General features: G+C 39.3%; 1 protein-coding gene across 2 annotated transcripts in view; it reads left to right on the top strand.

Moving 5' to 3' along the window:
• The window catches only part of LOC146003970 (palmitoyltransferase ZDHHC16B), a 39,217-nt gene that overhangs the window by 5,983 nt on the left and 15,837 nt on the right, over positions 1–17,397 (top strand). For both annotated transcript variants that reach the window (XM_083142501.1, XM_083142502.1), the window contains exons 4-6: positions 6,309–6,500; positions 15,389–15,506; positions 16,203–16,408. In XM_083142501.1, coding sequence (XP_082998627.1) covers positions 6,309–6,500; positions 15,389–15,506; positions 16,203–16,408 — 516 coding nt within the window. The remainder of the gene's footprint in view (positions 1–6,308; positions 6,501–15,388; positions 15,507–16,202; positions 16,409–17,397) is intronic.

The raw sequence follows: 17,397 nt of genomic DNA, 5'->3' as shown, positions 1-17,397 counted from the left end.
AACACCATAAATAACTGTGTAATACATTCTAATGTAAGTCCAACTGTACTACAGGGAGGTTATTGCAGCATGACACCGCAAGAGCGTCGGCCGCTTGCCGGCCCAGTCATGCAACAGGTGCCGGCAAATTGCGTAACAGATAGCCCGTTACACAAACCGCTTGTTTTGTAATGTTTCCACTTTTCACAATTATAGTTACAATTACAACTTAAATAAGCACGTACCTTGTCGTAAGGATGCTGGAAAAGGTGTCCTCTAAAATACAAATATTTCTGGCACTTTATTTTTGACATGTAATCTTTCTTAGACACCGCGAGAGCGTCGGCCGCTTACCGGCCTTGTCATGCATCAGGTGCCGCCAAATTGCATAACAGATAGTCCGTAACAGAAACCGCTTGTTTTGTAATGTTTCCACTTTTCACAATTACAGTTACAATTACAACCTTATTTCAGACATCTAATCTTTCTTAGACATCTCTACTTTATCCTCGGTTGACAGAAAGGGAAGACAGCATCGCGGCGCATAAAGCAAACCGAAAGTGTAAAATTATATTTAAAACTAATAATAATGATGATCACTAACCTTCTGTGTTATAAATGATGTTGAAAATGACCTCCTTCAACACCAATACATTTCCGGCATCTGCGTATGAAATTCCTCTGAACATCCATAAGCTCCTCAGGTGTGATTCTGGCAATTTCTCTTCTTATATTTTCTTTTAAATCCTCTATTGTACGCGGGTTATTCTGATACACTTTGTTTTTTAATGTTCCCCATAAATAATAATCACAAGGAGTAAGATCGGGGCTACGAGAGGGCCACAACTCAGTACTGATAATTCTGTCCTCAAAAATCTCGGCAATAAAATTAAGTGATTCATAAGCAGTGTGAGCAGTAGCAGAGTCCTGCTGAAAAAATGACTGCTGGCATTCAATGTCCGTTAATTGTTCAAAAAAGGTTGTAGTATGTCTCTTCGATACCTTTCACCATTGATAGTACCTTCATAAAAAATAGGCCCTATTATTCTGTGCGCATTCAAACCACACCACACACCAATTTTTGCAGGATGGAGCGGAACTTCATGCACAAGGTCAGGTTTTTCTGCGCTCCAATAGCGATTGTTTTGTGAAATAACTCGGCCATTCAATTCGAACCAAGCTTCGTCTGAAAATATGATTAATTCTGGATTTACTCTGCCAGCAACAATATTATCCAGCATCCAGTTACAGAATCGAACTCTAGTCGCGTGATCGCGCGGTTGCAATTCATGAACCACTAATTTTGTAGGGTTTTAATCTAAGTAATTTAGTGGCATTTCGTGCTGAGGATTTTGAAATGCCTGTTTCCTGAGCAAGCCGACGGAGGGATTTTTTTGGAGTATGTTCAAGTCGTTCACCAATTTCGTCTAGCTTTTCTTCCGTAAGAACACGTCGTCTGGAAACACGTTTCTTAGGTTCAAGAGATCCTGTCTCTCGTAATCTTTTAACGAGGTTGTAAACAGTATGTCTGTCCGGAACAGGATTGCCAGGAAATTTTCTTGCGAATCGCCTGACTACTTTTCTGCAAGAGTTCGTTTTCACGTAAGTATCGTACATAAAAACTCTTTGTTCAAGACTATATTTGTTTGGCGGCATAACTAATGAATGAATAACAAATAACACACGATAAAGCACTAGCACTTTAGCACACCAACTCAATAACACAGTATAAACGACACGAGTACTGATAAACGCAAACCGAAGTGAACACGTCTAAACAACTGGTAGCCGACAGCTGTCGCATTCGCGTAGTATCGAGAGGCTTCTCGCGGCTTACCACTACTCCGATAAGCCGCTGACGCTCTTGCGACATCTGAGGAATTTCGCTTCTAGCGTCGGCTCTATAGACACTGGATGGACCAAATTTTGAGGGAAGCACAACAAAAGACTACTCTATGAGGATATGTAATGCTCCTGCCGCAACTTTGAAAAAAAAAAAATATGGAAATTACGACGTTCAGAAATTTTGCGTAATTACGGGGAAAATAGAACTTTGGGATTTGGCCCCCGTTTCCCCCTGGACTCACAATTGTCGGAATTTACATAAAATGTTGCTTTTTGTTCATTCTTACATTTAGAATTTAAATTTCTTAAAAAGATGCAGTTGTTGAGCAGTTATAGCCTTTTATATTCAGTTTATCCCATAGTAGCAAAAGGGGAAAAGTGCTTATTTCAAATGGCGCTCTCAGAAAGAAAAACGCACACAGTGTATGATCGCTACTTTACTTCAAAAATATTCACACGTTAAAATTAAGTGACACTGTTAAATAATTCGTTTTGCATAATAATGTATACGTAACCTCCCCCCTCGAAAATCTTGGGCACGCCACTGACTCTAGTGTTCAAAAGGATTAATCTTGTGTTATCTGCAAAATAAGAGTCACGGTTTTGTTTATTCGAAGGCAAGACAAGAATGAAAAATTGAATCCTTTATGTTGGATGAGTCATTGCTGTCAGAAGCGATATGGGCAGAAATAAAGTGCCAGAAATATTTGTATTTTAGAGGACACCTTTTCCAGCATTCTTGCGGCAAGGTACGTGCTTATTTAAGTTGTAATTGTAACTATAATTGTGAAAAGTGGAAACATTACAAAACAAGCAGTTTGTGTAACGGGCTATCTGTTACGCAATTTGCCGGCACCTGTTGCATGACTGGGCCGGCAAGCGGCCGACGCTCTTGCGGTGTCATGCTGCAATAACCTCCCTGTATATCGACGCAGATTTTAAAATTTTTATAGCAACAGTGAGAAACATTATATTGGCACGTTTATTATTCTGAATTAATGATACACATGATTATTTTAGGATTCAGTTGCCAGTGCATGATGAAAGTTGTGCGAATTACTCACAAGTTTAATATATATATATATTATTAACTTACGTTTTTGCGAGTATCGAGGTAACTCCTGCGACGTTTCGGGATGCAACTGCTCCCTTCCTCAGGCTGCTAACGTTTAGGTTTTGTATAAATCATAACCAAGTCGAACTCTCCATAAGTACAGGATATAGAATTGGTAAAAGGTGTGTGGTTAAAAAACTATAAAAATCTAAAAACCATTACAGGTGCACGTCAAACTACCATGTCGTTTTCCCAATTAGAAACTGCTCCTCGAAATGTTAAAACTTTAAAACTGTGAATAAGCACGGTCTGCATGTGCTGCAGTTCTCCAATATTTTTTTTCTTGTTTTTTTTTCAGCACACGCAGACAGTGGCTATTCACAGTTTTAAAGTTTTAACATTTCAAGGAGCAGTTTCTAATTGGGAAAACGACATGGTAGTTTGACATGCACCTGTAATGGGTTTTAGATTTTTATAGTTTTTTAACCACACACCTTTTACCAATTCTATATCCTGTACTTATGGAGAGTTCGACTTGGTTATGATTTATACAAAACCTAAACGTTAGCAGCCTGAGGAAGGGAGCAGTTGCATCCCGAAATGTCACAGGAGTTACCTTTATACTCGCAAAAATGTAAGTTAATAATTCAGTTGCCAGGTGAAAATTTTTAGGCACCATGAGGACTGGACACTACCCCTGCCAGAGGATATCCAGGAAAAGTGCAAAACTACATGCACACTAAAAGCCTGCTACTTAGAAGATTTTTCACCCAATGTCAAAGAAGAAAGGAAGGAATAGGGAAAAGCCAGACACAAGCATTAAAAAGAAGCCGACACAATGAAGCTAGAACAGTCAGACAGACACAGTGTGTTTGACTATCCGAATCTCATTGTATAATTTTTTTAAAAACTATTTTTAATTTTTTTTTTCCACTCTTCCTCAATTTATTCCTTTGACTTTGCAGGTGGGAATCTGCGAAATGTGTGGCTTGTAGTGTTATTTTGTGCTGCGTTTTCTATGTTATTTCTGGACATTTACTGCATGTGGCATGGCGTAAGATGATGATGCTGTTTAAGTGCACTTTATGCACAGGTAGGCTAATCTGCACTATACGTAGTATATATCGGGATACGAACCATGTGCCTCCACCTAGTATCAAACCCAGAACCCCTCGATTACAAAGCAACAACAGCATTGTGTAAGAAGGTATTTTAGTAAATGAGGTAATCCATCCACAGAAAAATTCTTTCAGTATTTTTGCATTAAGTTCATTACAGATACTTAGCTCTTAATTTGATATTGCTCCCTTGCTTACTGAACTTTCTAATGAAATGCATATATCAATTCTTATAAGATTACTCTGTCCTGTAGATATTATTGTATTGGCTGTTCACATACAAGTTAGGGATGGCCAAAAATGTCTGGAATTCGTATTCTGGAAAATTTAAAATCTGTATTAAGAAATTTTACTATCTGGATTTTGGAGGGTTTACAGATTTCAGATGGAAGAGGTATATAATAATAATAATGTTATTTTTTTCTGGCCTTACACCGTACCAGCACCGTTTTAAAGGTGATCATTCTTGAACATACGACAATATTTGTGGAGTTCTGATGAACACAATAACAAATCAACCTAGAGAGTGCCAGAATCTTCTTTCCCAGAAAATATCACTACTGTCAGTGACGTTCCCAAGGGTGTGTTAGTGGGGGTTGTAACCCCCCTTTCCCAATATTCATAAGAAAAAATAATGTTAATGGTAGGAAAATATGACAAAATGATTATACATAACCTCTCCTTTTCAAAAATCTTGGACATTCCACCGACTCCTATATTATAATAACAATAATAAATTATATTATTGGTGGGTGATCTAAGCTCCGAATTTTTCCAGCCTTGTCCCTTCATAAAGCTGCTCTGGAGCTCACCCAGCCTCAAGCTAATGGGTACCTTGGGGCACCACTAAGATGTAAAGGTGACTGGAGCATGGTGCTGATCACATCACCTCCAAAATGTCTGAGCTCAATATTGTGTGGGGCCCTACCTCTGTATCTCCTAAATGTGCCTTCGAGGCATGGTGCTATATGCATGGGGAACTTTATCGTTACCATTATAATTAATATAATGTGCAATCTGTACACTTCGGTTTTACTCTCCAGATTCCAGGTAGTAATAAAAAATTAAGATTTGGACATCCCTAATTCAAATATAACTATACATGTTAGTCATTGTGTACTGTGGCCTCCCCAATGGTGCAGTGATAACGTAGTTGCCTTGTACTCGATACCCGGTGGAGGCACATAGTGGTTCGGATCCCACTTTAAACTGTAGGTCCAGTCCCGATTAGCCTTACTGTGCATAAAGTGGACTTAAAACACCGATTCAATCAATCAATCATTGTGTACTGTGGGTAGCATGCAAATGTATGTGATTTGATGACTTTGGTGCAAATTATGATTGAGATATGGGGTATGTATGTGGTGCATGTGAATCCACAATTGAGGACTGATCCTGTGCTCTTCACCATTTGCCACTTCTCTCCACCACATCACTGAGCAAAATTGCCAGACTGAAGTGTTGCCAGTGCCATTAATGGATTTCAGTGTCTGCACTCCACCCTGTGCTGGAACACACAGTACTTAGTTCTAAAAACTTTAATTCTCCAAGTACCAACTAGTGCTTTCTTTTGGGATATTATTCTCAAGTTCATATACTTCTCGTGGAAACTCCAGGTCACATGATTTTGTCTCGATGCTAATAAAAAATTTGAAGAAAGTGGTGTATAGTATGTATCAGTGTTCAAAGTGGTGAAATTTAAGGGATGCCATCATCCTCAGCTAGGATAATTTGCATAAAGCATCCCCCATCTAAGTCATTGGTCACTATACCATTCAACACCTACCACTATGGCTAGACGTAGGAGTTTCCACTTTGAGCAGTGGCAAGTATGATACGACATATATGCCAGTTAGTTTCATTGAAGATATTTTGTAAATTTTACAGGCATGGACTTGCGATACTAACCCCAAAACTTTCAAAGAATGGCACCATTTCCACCAGTGACTATTTCATTAGATATAAATTCTATCATCAGAGTGCCGCCTCTCCTAATCTAGAAATACTGAAAAGGAAATTCAGAAACCTGAGTCAGAGGAAATTAATTTTTTTGTACTTGCAGGATTTGGGAGTAAAAATAAATTAAAAAATAATGTCACTTTATTCTGTTCTTCAGAAACCAGTTTTATCAAATACAGTGCAAGCCTGATTTTTTGTGGATTTTACATTTTCCTGCATTCTTTAGCAATTGACCTGTGGATAACGTATAGTTGAGGTTCTACTGTAATTATTAAATATTTTTGGGTCTTCAATCATGCATGTTCTGAATTTTCATGGGAATGTATCTAATGGAATGTATTTCAACTTTGCAGTTTTTTGTTGTATGTGTGTGTGGGTTGACGGCGTCAGTGGTTGTTTTTGCATACTTGATTGGTGTACCATATTGGTGGAACAGAAGCCCCGTTGCAACATGCATTCTGATTACTATTGGCAACTGGCTACTAATGAATGTAGTTTTTCACTACTACATGGCAGCAGTGACCTGTCCCGGTTTTCCTCCTCAGGTGAGCATGCATTCTGGGCAATTTTGATTTTCGTTATTTATTTGCATTTCATGCTGTGAAGTAACTCACTATATTTGTGGAAATTTTCAGCTGAAGGTGTGAATATCTGCCTCGAATAATTGAAATGCATTAAAACCTCGTTAATTTGGACTAAAGGGGGGATAAGTTGACCGGTTTAACAAAAGTTTGGATTAACTGAAATAACCAAAAAGAATAGTAGAAAGTGCATTAAAACTCCGTTTATAGCAACAAGACACGTTTATTATGGTGTATGTAAAGGGCATAGGCCTTTCGGAAGTTCTCTTGCTGACTTCCAGTCACATTTAAAACCTTGCATTCTGTTTTTTTTTGGGGGGGGAGGGCTTTTGCCTGTTGGATTAAGCGAAGTCCGGATTAACGAGGTTTTACTGTAATATAAAGTAGGAATGGGGCAGATTGATCAGTACTCTATCTGTATTGTACACATCGGTTTATTGGTAAAATTGCTGATAATTTTACCAATCTAATATATCTATAAGTCCTCCTCCGTGGCCGTGAGGTCTAAGGTTTTGTGCTTTGGGCTCCGAATGCAGGATGGCATGGGTTCGAGTCTGCCTGGGTTCAGTCTCTGTGTTCTCAGCCTGTGTATAGGATTGGTGGCCACCCACCATCGTGAGGAAATTGGGGAGCTACGAGCGAGTAGCGTAACCTGGTCTTGCAAATCTCCTATAACTGCTAGGGGTTCGACGTGCTGACTTCACGTCACCCCATTACCGGTTGAAGATCACCACACCTCTAGGTAGGATTGTGGGAGGGAGACTGCCAGTCGGGAGATCAGCCTAGGCCCTTCAAGGGCTGTCGAGCCACGGGTTATTAATATATCTATAAATATATTATAATTTATTCTGCCTTTTTGTTATAATTTTTATGGATAAGCTCCATGCTCCCACTTTTTAAAAATATAATATAGAACTTCTTTTGCATTGCATTTACCTGGAAACACACATTTATTTCGGAAGACATTGAACCATTCACGTTCTTCAAGGATCATGTGGAATCTTATATTGGATCGGTAGAATATTGGTTATCAATTTCGACTAAAATTTCATATCAGTCCGTCCCTAATAAAGGTGTATCTATTGTCGAACACATGTAGTAGACTAATGAACTCACCACCCATGGTGGTGGTACCAGGTTTGAGTCTTAGGCATTGGTATTTCTGTACGAGTGTCTTTATAAATTTTATCTAATCTTCATTCATTCTCATCACTGTAAGCATCCAAAATTCGCAAAAGAGGCGCATAAAAAAGGAATTGTGTTTTTGTATGTGCCAGTCACGATAAAGATGATTAGTTGAAAGTGATAAAGGGTAACTCACAAAAAAACACCCTTGCACAGGCCGGTACTTAAACCAGGAAGCTTCACATAAAATAAGAAAAAGTACAAATATTGAAGCAACCTAAAAGAAACAATAAATGGTACATTCAACTCTTGTGTACATTTTTGTTTCGGTTTTAAAGCAACTTAAAAACAAACCCATTCCAGAACTTGAGCCCATAACTATTGGTGGTGAAATCATGAGTTAGCCACCAAAACAGCATGTTACTAGTCCTGCAAGTTTAATTCAAATTTTCGTGATTTTATATTTTTTTTTTATTAATGGTTATGTAGATTAATGAATATTGCCGTACTTCTTAAATTATAAAGCCGACCTCCATGGCAGAGTGGTTAGCAAAATGACAATGCGTCAGAAGTTCGGGTTTGAATCCCAACCAAGGGATTCATCATTCATCCTTGTTGCAATTAGCCAAAAGTTGCAGAAAAATGATTTGAAACAACCTATTTTCATCAATTAATCAATCTGTCTTAAATTATACAGTAACTAGTATTAGAATTATGTATCCATCTTTAGTCCATTTGTGAATTTGAGCCTACAAGCTACATTCAGTTTTTCTAAATGTTAATGTAACACATATGATGATATTTTTAGGATATACTTTTAGTTTTCATTTTAATTCTATTATTTTCAATTTTTTTTTGTGTTATTATAATCACTGGAGCTGTGGTGGTCCTGTCAGCTGACATGTCCTTCCCGGACGTATGAACAGTCTGCTGAAGTACATCATCCCGCCTGATAGATATGAATCTGGGAATAGAAGTTAGGAGATTAATGGAAGTTCATGTGATAATTTTTGTGCTGCTGTTACTATGATTTTTAGTGCATTTCGTTATGATGTAAAATGTTGTTCTTAATTGCATAATCAAGATAAATATATTCTGAACTTAGATGTTAACACGTAAGTCCTGAGTTTGTTAATTTACTGCAAATCTTAATGTTTTCCCGTGCCCTGGGAGGTATCACGTGTATACCGATATACAGTCTCATGTTACTCATGCTCAATTTGTATTGAGATAAATCTATTCTTATGGATATTAATATGCTATAGTTGAACCTGGCACGACCGTGTCAATAATTTGGCGGACAGAACGTGGGGCCACGAACACATTGTGCATTAGCTACGTTAATCTTTGGTAACGTGTTTTAGATTTGCAGTTGACTCAGAACTTTTGATGCGCAACAATGGAAAAGAAAATATTAAGAAGTGGAACCAAAGCTTCATGTGTTGATGAAAGCACAGTTCATGTGTTTTGCTGTGAGACTACATCAAGGCTTGATGATACGTTTGTTTGCACTGAGTGTCACAATACTTTTCATTTGAATTGTGCAAAGTTAAAGTCACCAAAGGAAAGTAATTCTCCTGGTGAATTAGCATGTCTCGCATGCAAAGAAAAACTTGCAGTTCCTGTTGTTCCTGTTACTGCTGATTTGCTTGCGTCATTGCAGCGAATGCTGGAGGCAAATTCCAGCAACCTGGAAACTAGAATCGAGAAAAAAATGGCCGAAAATTCTAGTAATCTAGAACTTAGAATCCAGGAAAGGATTACCGAAAATTCTAGTAATCTAGAACTTAGAATCCAGGAAAGGATTACCGAAAATTCTAGTAATCTAGAACTTAGAATCCAGGAAAGGATTACGGAAAATGCTAATAATCTAGAATCTAGAATGCGGGAACATTCTGATAGCTTGGAGGCTAAGTTACACGAGAACTCTAGGAGCTTAGAGGATAAACTCCAGGAAAATATGAATATATTGGAGCACAGTTTACAACTAAAACTAGAAGAAAGTAGTAGAAGTCTTGAGTGTCGGCTAGAAGCAAGGATGGAGGAGAAACTGTCCCATAGTTGTTCACAACTCGCTGCGTCCAATTCAGAGATGGGACGGAGGATCGAACAACTGACTCTGCAAATGTCTGAGGGACAGCAGAAATTGAACGAAAACCTTGAAATTGAGAAGATGAGCTTACGTCAAGCGTGTCAGTCAAATTCTCAGCAGCTGGAATCTAAACTCCATGAAACAGTTGTTCTGTTGAGGGAAGAAGCTGAGCAGACCAAGGAGGACTTCCGAAAGGAAATCACTGAAACACAGAGTGGTTTCAGGGAAGAAATGTCCAGAGAGTTGGATAACCAGGTGACCAGTATGGCATATCAGCTGAGAGAGAACTTGAATTTGCGAGTTGTAGAGACGGTGGCAGAAAACCTTAAAAGCAGCACGGAGGGTCCTAGAGAGAATGCTGAAGAGTGGAAAAATGATATGGAATCCAAACAAGGGAAGCTTTCTTTAGACATGCGTAATCTTTGTGACGAAGTGGCTCAAATTTCAACCACTTTAAGCAAGTTGCCACTCTCCGGTGAACCAGAGTTACCGCGGATGGACCAGCTAGGCCCGCCTTTTCGAAGGTTGCTGTCTCCTAGTCGTTTTGAGGTCTCTTCGGGGCAACGAAACCGTACACATGTAAAGAAAAGACGCCACAGAGAGATCGTTTCCAGTTCTTCAGGCAGCGAGTCGACTTTATCGGAAAAGAGAAAAGAAAGAAAATCTCGAATCAATGCTACGCGTGGTGGGATGACTCCCCGGATGGCTGACCTGAATTCCATGCGGAAATTCGACGGAAATATTATAGCCACTTCGGCTGAGATTTATCTCAAAGAATTAGATACCAACCTTGAGATCCTTCAGATCCCGCATAGATACAGGCTGGAGATTATTCCTCGTTTGCTAACGGGCATGGCTTATCATTGGTTCTACTCTCATAAGAATGATTTCCACACATATTCAGATTTCCGTAGGGCGTTTAAGAGGCGTTTTGCGTCTTCAGAGGCAAAAGAAAGGGAGTTGGCATCTGTTAGGGCCAAACGGTACAATAAAAACAATGACAACAGTTTGGAAGAATATGTTTGGTCTGTATACTCTGCTTACAGAAACCTGAGTAGCCACTACACAGAGCATGAGGTGGTAAACCTCATAATCGGCCAATTGCCTTATAGAGTGAAGCAATTGTGTATGGCCCACGCACCCGTAACTGTTGATTTGCTTGCAGATTTTGTTAAGAGATACGAGCAAGCGGAAGAGCAGGATGCTTGGCGAACTGCGTGGAGGAAGGAGAATCCTACTCACCAGAACAACAGAGATATTCCAGGCAACTCGGCAAACAGAAACCCGAGGGTTCGTATGGTCCAGAGGCAGAATAATTACCGTGAAAATCGCCCTGCAGGTCCATATAGAAACGGCAACCGTTATCGTCAACAAAGCCAAAATAGGCAGAGACGTGAGTATGCTGCTCCCAGATACGAACCTTGTGAGAGACCACGAAATGAGAACCGTGTATCTTCACCGGAGCACAGTGAACCTTTGAGGGAAGGTCGTAGCTCTCCACGATTCCAAACGGCGAGCAGTGGCTTACAAACAGATGCTGCAGTGTCGTACCCTAGTAACGAGCAGCAACAGAGCGTTGAGCTGACCAGAAATTTTTGCTGGGAGAATGGAGCAAATCTCGACCAGGTGCGGGATTTTACCCCACGCCTGGCATAGAAACGTCCCCTTCTGATGTCGGGCGGTCTCGGATAGAATTGGGGCCTGCAGAAAATAATTCCCAGTCTGTAAGTAATGATCTGAAGCTGGTGTTTGTTATTAATCATGAAGAGAGTGAGTTTCTTTACAATTTGTGTCAGGCTAGTCAGTCTAAAAACTTTGGAAGAGCGCCTGAGTTCAAGGCACGTGTAGCAAATGTTGATATCACTTGTATAGTGGACACTGCAGCTGAAATATCTGTTCTGAGTCTCGAGATTTGGAAGAAAATAAAGCAAAATTTGCCAGGGGCCATGTTACAAGCTACTCCAGAGGTACGACTTATTGATTTCGCTGGAAAAAGTCGAACTCGAGTTGTGGGAAAGCGCAGAATCGTGCTGGAAATTGCTGAGAACACCATACCTTTAGAAATTTTTGTTGTGAAGGATTTGCCTTCAGACTTATTATTGGGTTATTCGTTCCTGCAGAAATATGAAGCAGAGATCAATCTCAAGCATAAGAAGTTGTATCTAATGGTGGATGGAGAGCCAATTGAGCAAAAGCTAGACGATGATGATTCCGTTGATAAGCAAATGAGCGTCCGGAGGATTGAAGCTAGCTACGATAAATGGGCTACACCGCTAGAGGATATAAGGGAGAAGATTGACTCCAGTGAATTATTGGCTAAGGAACAAAGAGCCGAATTGTTCGAGATATTTATTGCCCATAGTAAGGTGTTTTCAGAGAGGCCTGGCACTGCCAAGAACTTAGTTTGTGATATTCATTTGTCCAGTGACGTTCCAGTGAGTCAAAGACTTTATCCAGTTGAGTTGCAGAAATTCTTACGTTTTCTTCACATGTATTGCCAGTGTGTCTACCTGATATTGTTCAAAATGCTCTTCAACATTGCCTCATTGGTTGATAACAATTACAAATTGTTTTGTACGTGCAGTTCTATCCAAGATTGTACTAAATTTCGAGCCCGAATCCGAAGAAGGTGAGAAAGACTGGCAGAGTAAGGTTGTTCAAGTGCAGTTAAGGGAACGATATTCTGTGCAGAGGCGGAAACTGAAGCAGAAGTGCCATGCTTTGCAGTTGAAAGAGGATGACCTGGTGCTGCTAAGAAGTCATCGTCCAAGTTCAGCTGTTAACCGAACCATTTCTAAGTTGTTTTATTTGTGGACAGGACCGTTCATAGCTACCCAAGTGAAATTCAACACGGCAGTGTTATTGGACACAAAAACTCGTAAGGAAGTGTGCAAGGTAAATTTCGACAATCTGAAGATTTTTAATTGTTCTCCAGACATGAGGAAAATACTTTTAGAAGGTTGAATCCAAAATCTCCTAGACTGTGAGTGCTTCCACGAGTCGTCGTCGATTTTGTTTCTCAATGGAGGGGGCGATTGACATGTCCTTCCCGGACGTATGAACAGTCTGCTGAAGTACATCATCCCGCCTGATAGATATGAATCTTGGAATAGAAGTTAGGAGATTAATGGAAGTTCATGTGATAATTTTTGTGCTGCTGTTACTATGATTTTTAGTGCATTTCGTTATGATGTAAAATGTTGTTCTTAATTGCATAATCAAGATAAATATATTCTGAACTTAGATGTTAACACGTAAGTCCTGAGTTTGTTAATTTACTGCAAATCTTAATGTTTTCCCGTGCCCTGGGAGGTATCACGTGTATACCGATATACAGTCTCATGTTACTCATGCTCAATTTGTATTGAGATAAATCTATTCTTATGGATATTAATATGCTATAGTTGAACCTGGCACGACCGTGTCACAGCAGGATGTCTGACTGCCATGTGGGAGACCCGGGTTCGATTCCCATGGTGAGTGATCTCAAGGTTGGGAATTTTTCTAACTTTGTCCCTCCTTAACCTTTACTCTGCCGAGGGGGTCGTCAGAAAGCAACCCTCGGTTTCACCGAGGCATTTGGCGCGAATTTTAAATTCGTACACTTATTTGACAAAAAATGTTGTAACTCCTAGACTATTCAACCAATCTACTTTGGGCAACTTTTGTTTTGCAGCTAAAACATCAGAGCATGCAACCGTGCAGAAATCAAAATGCCAAAGCCACTAAGAGGGCTTGGGTTTGCCACGGCCCCCAACTTTCAATGCAAAAAATCATATAAATGGGGAGTAGGGGAGTTTCACATATTCGATAATGTAATACACCCAGGAACATGAATAAAATTTCATTCACTTGAGAAAGGTCCATTCTTTGGAATTAAGGCTAAATTTGCATCCCCTTCCCAAAATAGGGGGAAGGGGAGGCAAACTCCCCATTTTTATGATTTTTTCATTGGAAGTTGGGGGCCGCGGCCCACCCAACCCCTCTTATTGGTTTTTGGCGTTTTGATTTCTGCACGGTTGCATGCCCTGATGTTTTAGCTGCAATACAAAAGTTACCCGAAGTAGATTGGTCAAATAGTCTACGAGTTATAACATTTTTTTTGTCAAATAAGTGTACGAATTTAAAATTCGCGCCATCTTCCATACGTAAATTTGGAGTTGAGGGGGGGGGGGTTGCATCCACATAAAGCTTCGTTTAACCCACTGTAAGTGTTTCCGACATAACAGATAAATATCAAGATATTAAAAAAAACAGGAATTTTGTAATCAGCTGCATGGTCGAAAAATCGACCAAACTACGAGTAGCACCTTATTTTCGATGGTCCAAAAATCAACAATAATACGAGTAAAGGTTAAAGCAGCTCCAGGGTCCACCCAGCCTATAATCAGTAGGTACCTTGGGCAACCCTTGGTGGTAATGGCAGCCACAGCATGATGCTGATCACGTCATTTCCAGAAATGGCTAAGATCATGAAAATAGGTTGGTAGGTGTTATAACCCTCCTTTTTGTATTTCCTACAAAAAGGAATAACAGATACATAATAAGATTGTACATTTTGGATCGAGTACAAAGAAAATGGTTTCAACCTCTGTTCAAAGTTCCTAGACTTGTCACTTCACACTTGATTATTATCTGTACATATTTTCCTTGTAAATATTATAACTTAGTAATCTTCTTTTATGTATGTCTATAAACAATGTATAATTCAGATTAGTATACAGCCTAACCAAGAAAAGAAAACCCCTCGGGTGCGGTGGTAGAATTTTCAACCAGAAGTGAGTGAAGGGAGCATGAGCGATGCAATCAGCTGCTTACCATGTAATGCTGCCCTTGTATTGCCAAAATGTGCAGCATTCTTAAACACATCATCACCTCATCATGAAGGAGAAAACAGTACACAACAAAAGGAGAGACATCATATACAGGGTGGGCCTAAACGAAATAGTCACTTTCAAAGGTTTACAGATACAAAAGTTTTAATAACATGGCTGAAATATTTACATGGTTGGAAGAGTATGTCCTGAAGTTTACATGGCTAAGTTACAAATATTCTATGTGTGACCCTTTTATAACAAGACAGATATCAATGCGAGAGTCCAGTTCTCCCCAAACACGTCTCAGCATGTTGGGCATACTGCTCGACTGACATCAAGGGTTCTCACATGATGCTGACATCACAAAAACAAACGAAAAGCGGAGGTCGTAAACTTGAAGACTTTCTCTATACAACAGTACTAAATGCTTTCTGATAAATGAAAGTTTTCAATTTATAATGAGTTTGGTCTGTCTTCTTTTAGGCTCACTGTATATAAATGATATTGATTTTTTGGACAATGAAACAGGGGGCACTTGGCACAAGCAAAGAGGAAGCAAAAGGAGAAAACAAATGACTGTCCAATTTAATTCACGAGTTTGCCCGGTTTTATCCCACCTTGCTAGAGCTATACCAGATCTTCACAGTAACTTTTGTATTATTATTGTACTCTTTTATTTTATGAGGACATTCCTAATGGTATACATTATGTATACATGTAGGGTATGTGTACATTAATGGTATACATGTTTCTATTCCCTTTGCTTTTTTTTATATTTAAGATTGCAGTATATTGAAAACTTTTCTTTTTCTTTTCAGGGTGCTCTCATTCCTGAAGCAGTAAGCATATGTAAAAAATGCATAGCACCAAAACCTCCAAGAACGCACCATTGTTCCGTGTGTAACCGTTGCATTCTAAAAATGGATCATCACTGCCGTATCCTTCTTTTTTCTGAGCTTAAATGAAATCTAAGAAACTTATCAAGTCAAAATCTTGTTGCTACAGATACCACAAACTCCTGTTATGTGTCAAATTTTGCAATGATTAAGGATATGTTGGGTTGCATGCAGTATGTATCTCGGTAGCAGATTTTTTTCTGTCCTTATAAATCGGCACAGAAGAAAAAAATTGCTTACAAGTAGACATGATCTCTTGTTTATTTCCACTAATTCTGATGCAGTAACCGAAAATTGTAACAATTCAAAGTAGTTATAATTTATTTCTTTTTTTCTCATTTGAATTATACTTTATCAACATACAAGAGTTTTTCTTTAAAATATACATAACCTGAAGGGACACCCATGTCCAAGTTGTGATTCAAACCCGGAAATCCTGACATCGGAGCAGGATGTACTATTTGCGGGAGGAGCCGCTCTCAGAAACAGTTTTAAGTTGCCGCATTTCTGCAACAATCTGTCTGAATATAACTAGAATATAAATATATTACTTACTCATTGTATATTTTTGAATGGATCTATAACATGTATTTTGCCAATAATTTTGGAGAGAATACTTGCTTACTTTTTACTTGTTCAATAGAATGCAGTGAGCTTCAATTATATCTGTAATATTGAATCCTTTTTTATTCACCGTCACTTGTGTTAAAACTGCTCTTCCTTAACTGTGATTCAGCCTGGTTGAATAATTGTGTTGGACATTACAATCATCGATACTTTTATATGTATATGGTCTATGTGTGCCTTGGTGTTCTATTCTTAATGATATTTGGATTCGATTTGGCATACGTGGAAGTGTGGTTGGAGGAAACCAACGGAGATGAAGAGGAAGAAATAGTAGGTCATCCAGTGAGGATAAATAACTCTGTGATTATTCCAGTAGTAAGTATTTTTATTAATGTGGCATGCACTGATCTAATATCAATCCTTTAAAAGTCAGTTCTAAAATTAATTTTTCATTGACATGTATGGATAAATGAGAAAGAACCTTCTTGTATGGTTGCGTAAACTGCTTAATTTCAAATGAACAAAATACATTATGCCTGAGAAGTCCCCGTAACCCTACTTACGTGTATCCTGTTGTAATTTTTTCCAAAAAATTAACGAAAGAGGCTCGCTATTGGATCAAACCGAGTGGAATGATTACAGAAAAGGTGACATGCAACCATGTTGAAAATTGGCTGGTATTCAGTTGCTTTGGAATGATTAAGTTTTTGTGCTCTGCATCCCTCCTGTTAAGGTTACATGGAACATTCGCTGAAATTCATATGCCAGTTGTTGCACCATGGCTGATATAATCAGACTTAATTGGCCGCGGTGGCTCAGTCGGTAACGCGTCTGACTACCATGCTCAAGGTCCCGGGTTCGACCCCCGGCCGGTTCAAATCCGGGAACTTTTCTAACGGTGAAAGCGGCCCCGGCGCCCACCCAGCGTCGAATAACATGGGTACCTGGGGGAAACCCTGGGGGGTAAAGGCGGTCAGGGGCGTGATGCTGATCACATCACCCCCACTCACGACCGGATCAAGAAAGTGTGGGGCGTTACCCCCACACCCCCTATACGCCTTCATGGCGTGGTGCTATGCACAGGGGAACACTTTACTTTTTTTTTTTTTTAATTGGACATAATTATAGTGCTGATGAACGGCAAGGTACGTGTTTGTGGGTGCACAATCAACAATACATTGGGCAATGTACTGTAATGTAATGTGTTGTAAAGTTCACAAGTATACTATAATAAATAGATGAGGTAATATGTACTATGTAATATAGTTTGAATTTTGAATTTGAATTTAAAATTTTGGGAGCGTCAGCACTTCGGCTATTTTGCTCCCGTCACATTATACGGGGGCCAGCCCCTTATCATTACA

Source organism: Lepisma saccharinum, chromosome 21, assembly GCF_977018435.1.
Source record: "Lepisma saccharinum chromosome 21, izLepSacc3.1, whole genome shotgun sequence".
NCBI classification, from domain to species: Eukaryota; Metazoa; Arthropoda; class Insecta; order Zygentoma; family Lepismatidae; genus Lepisma; species Lepisma saccharinum.
This window is presented reverse-complemented; position numbering and strand designations above follow the sequence as displayed.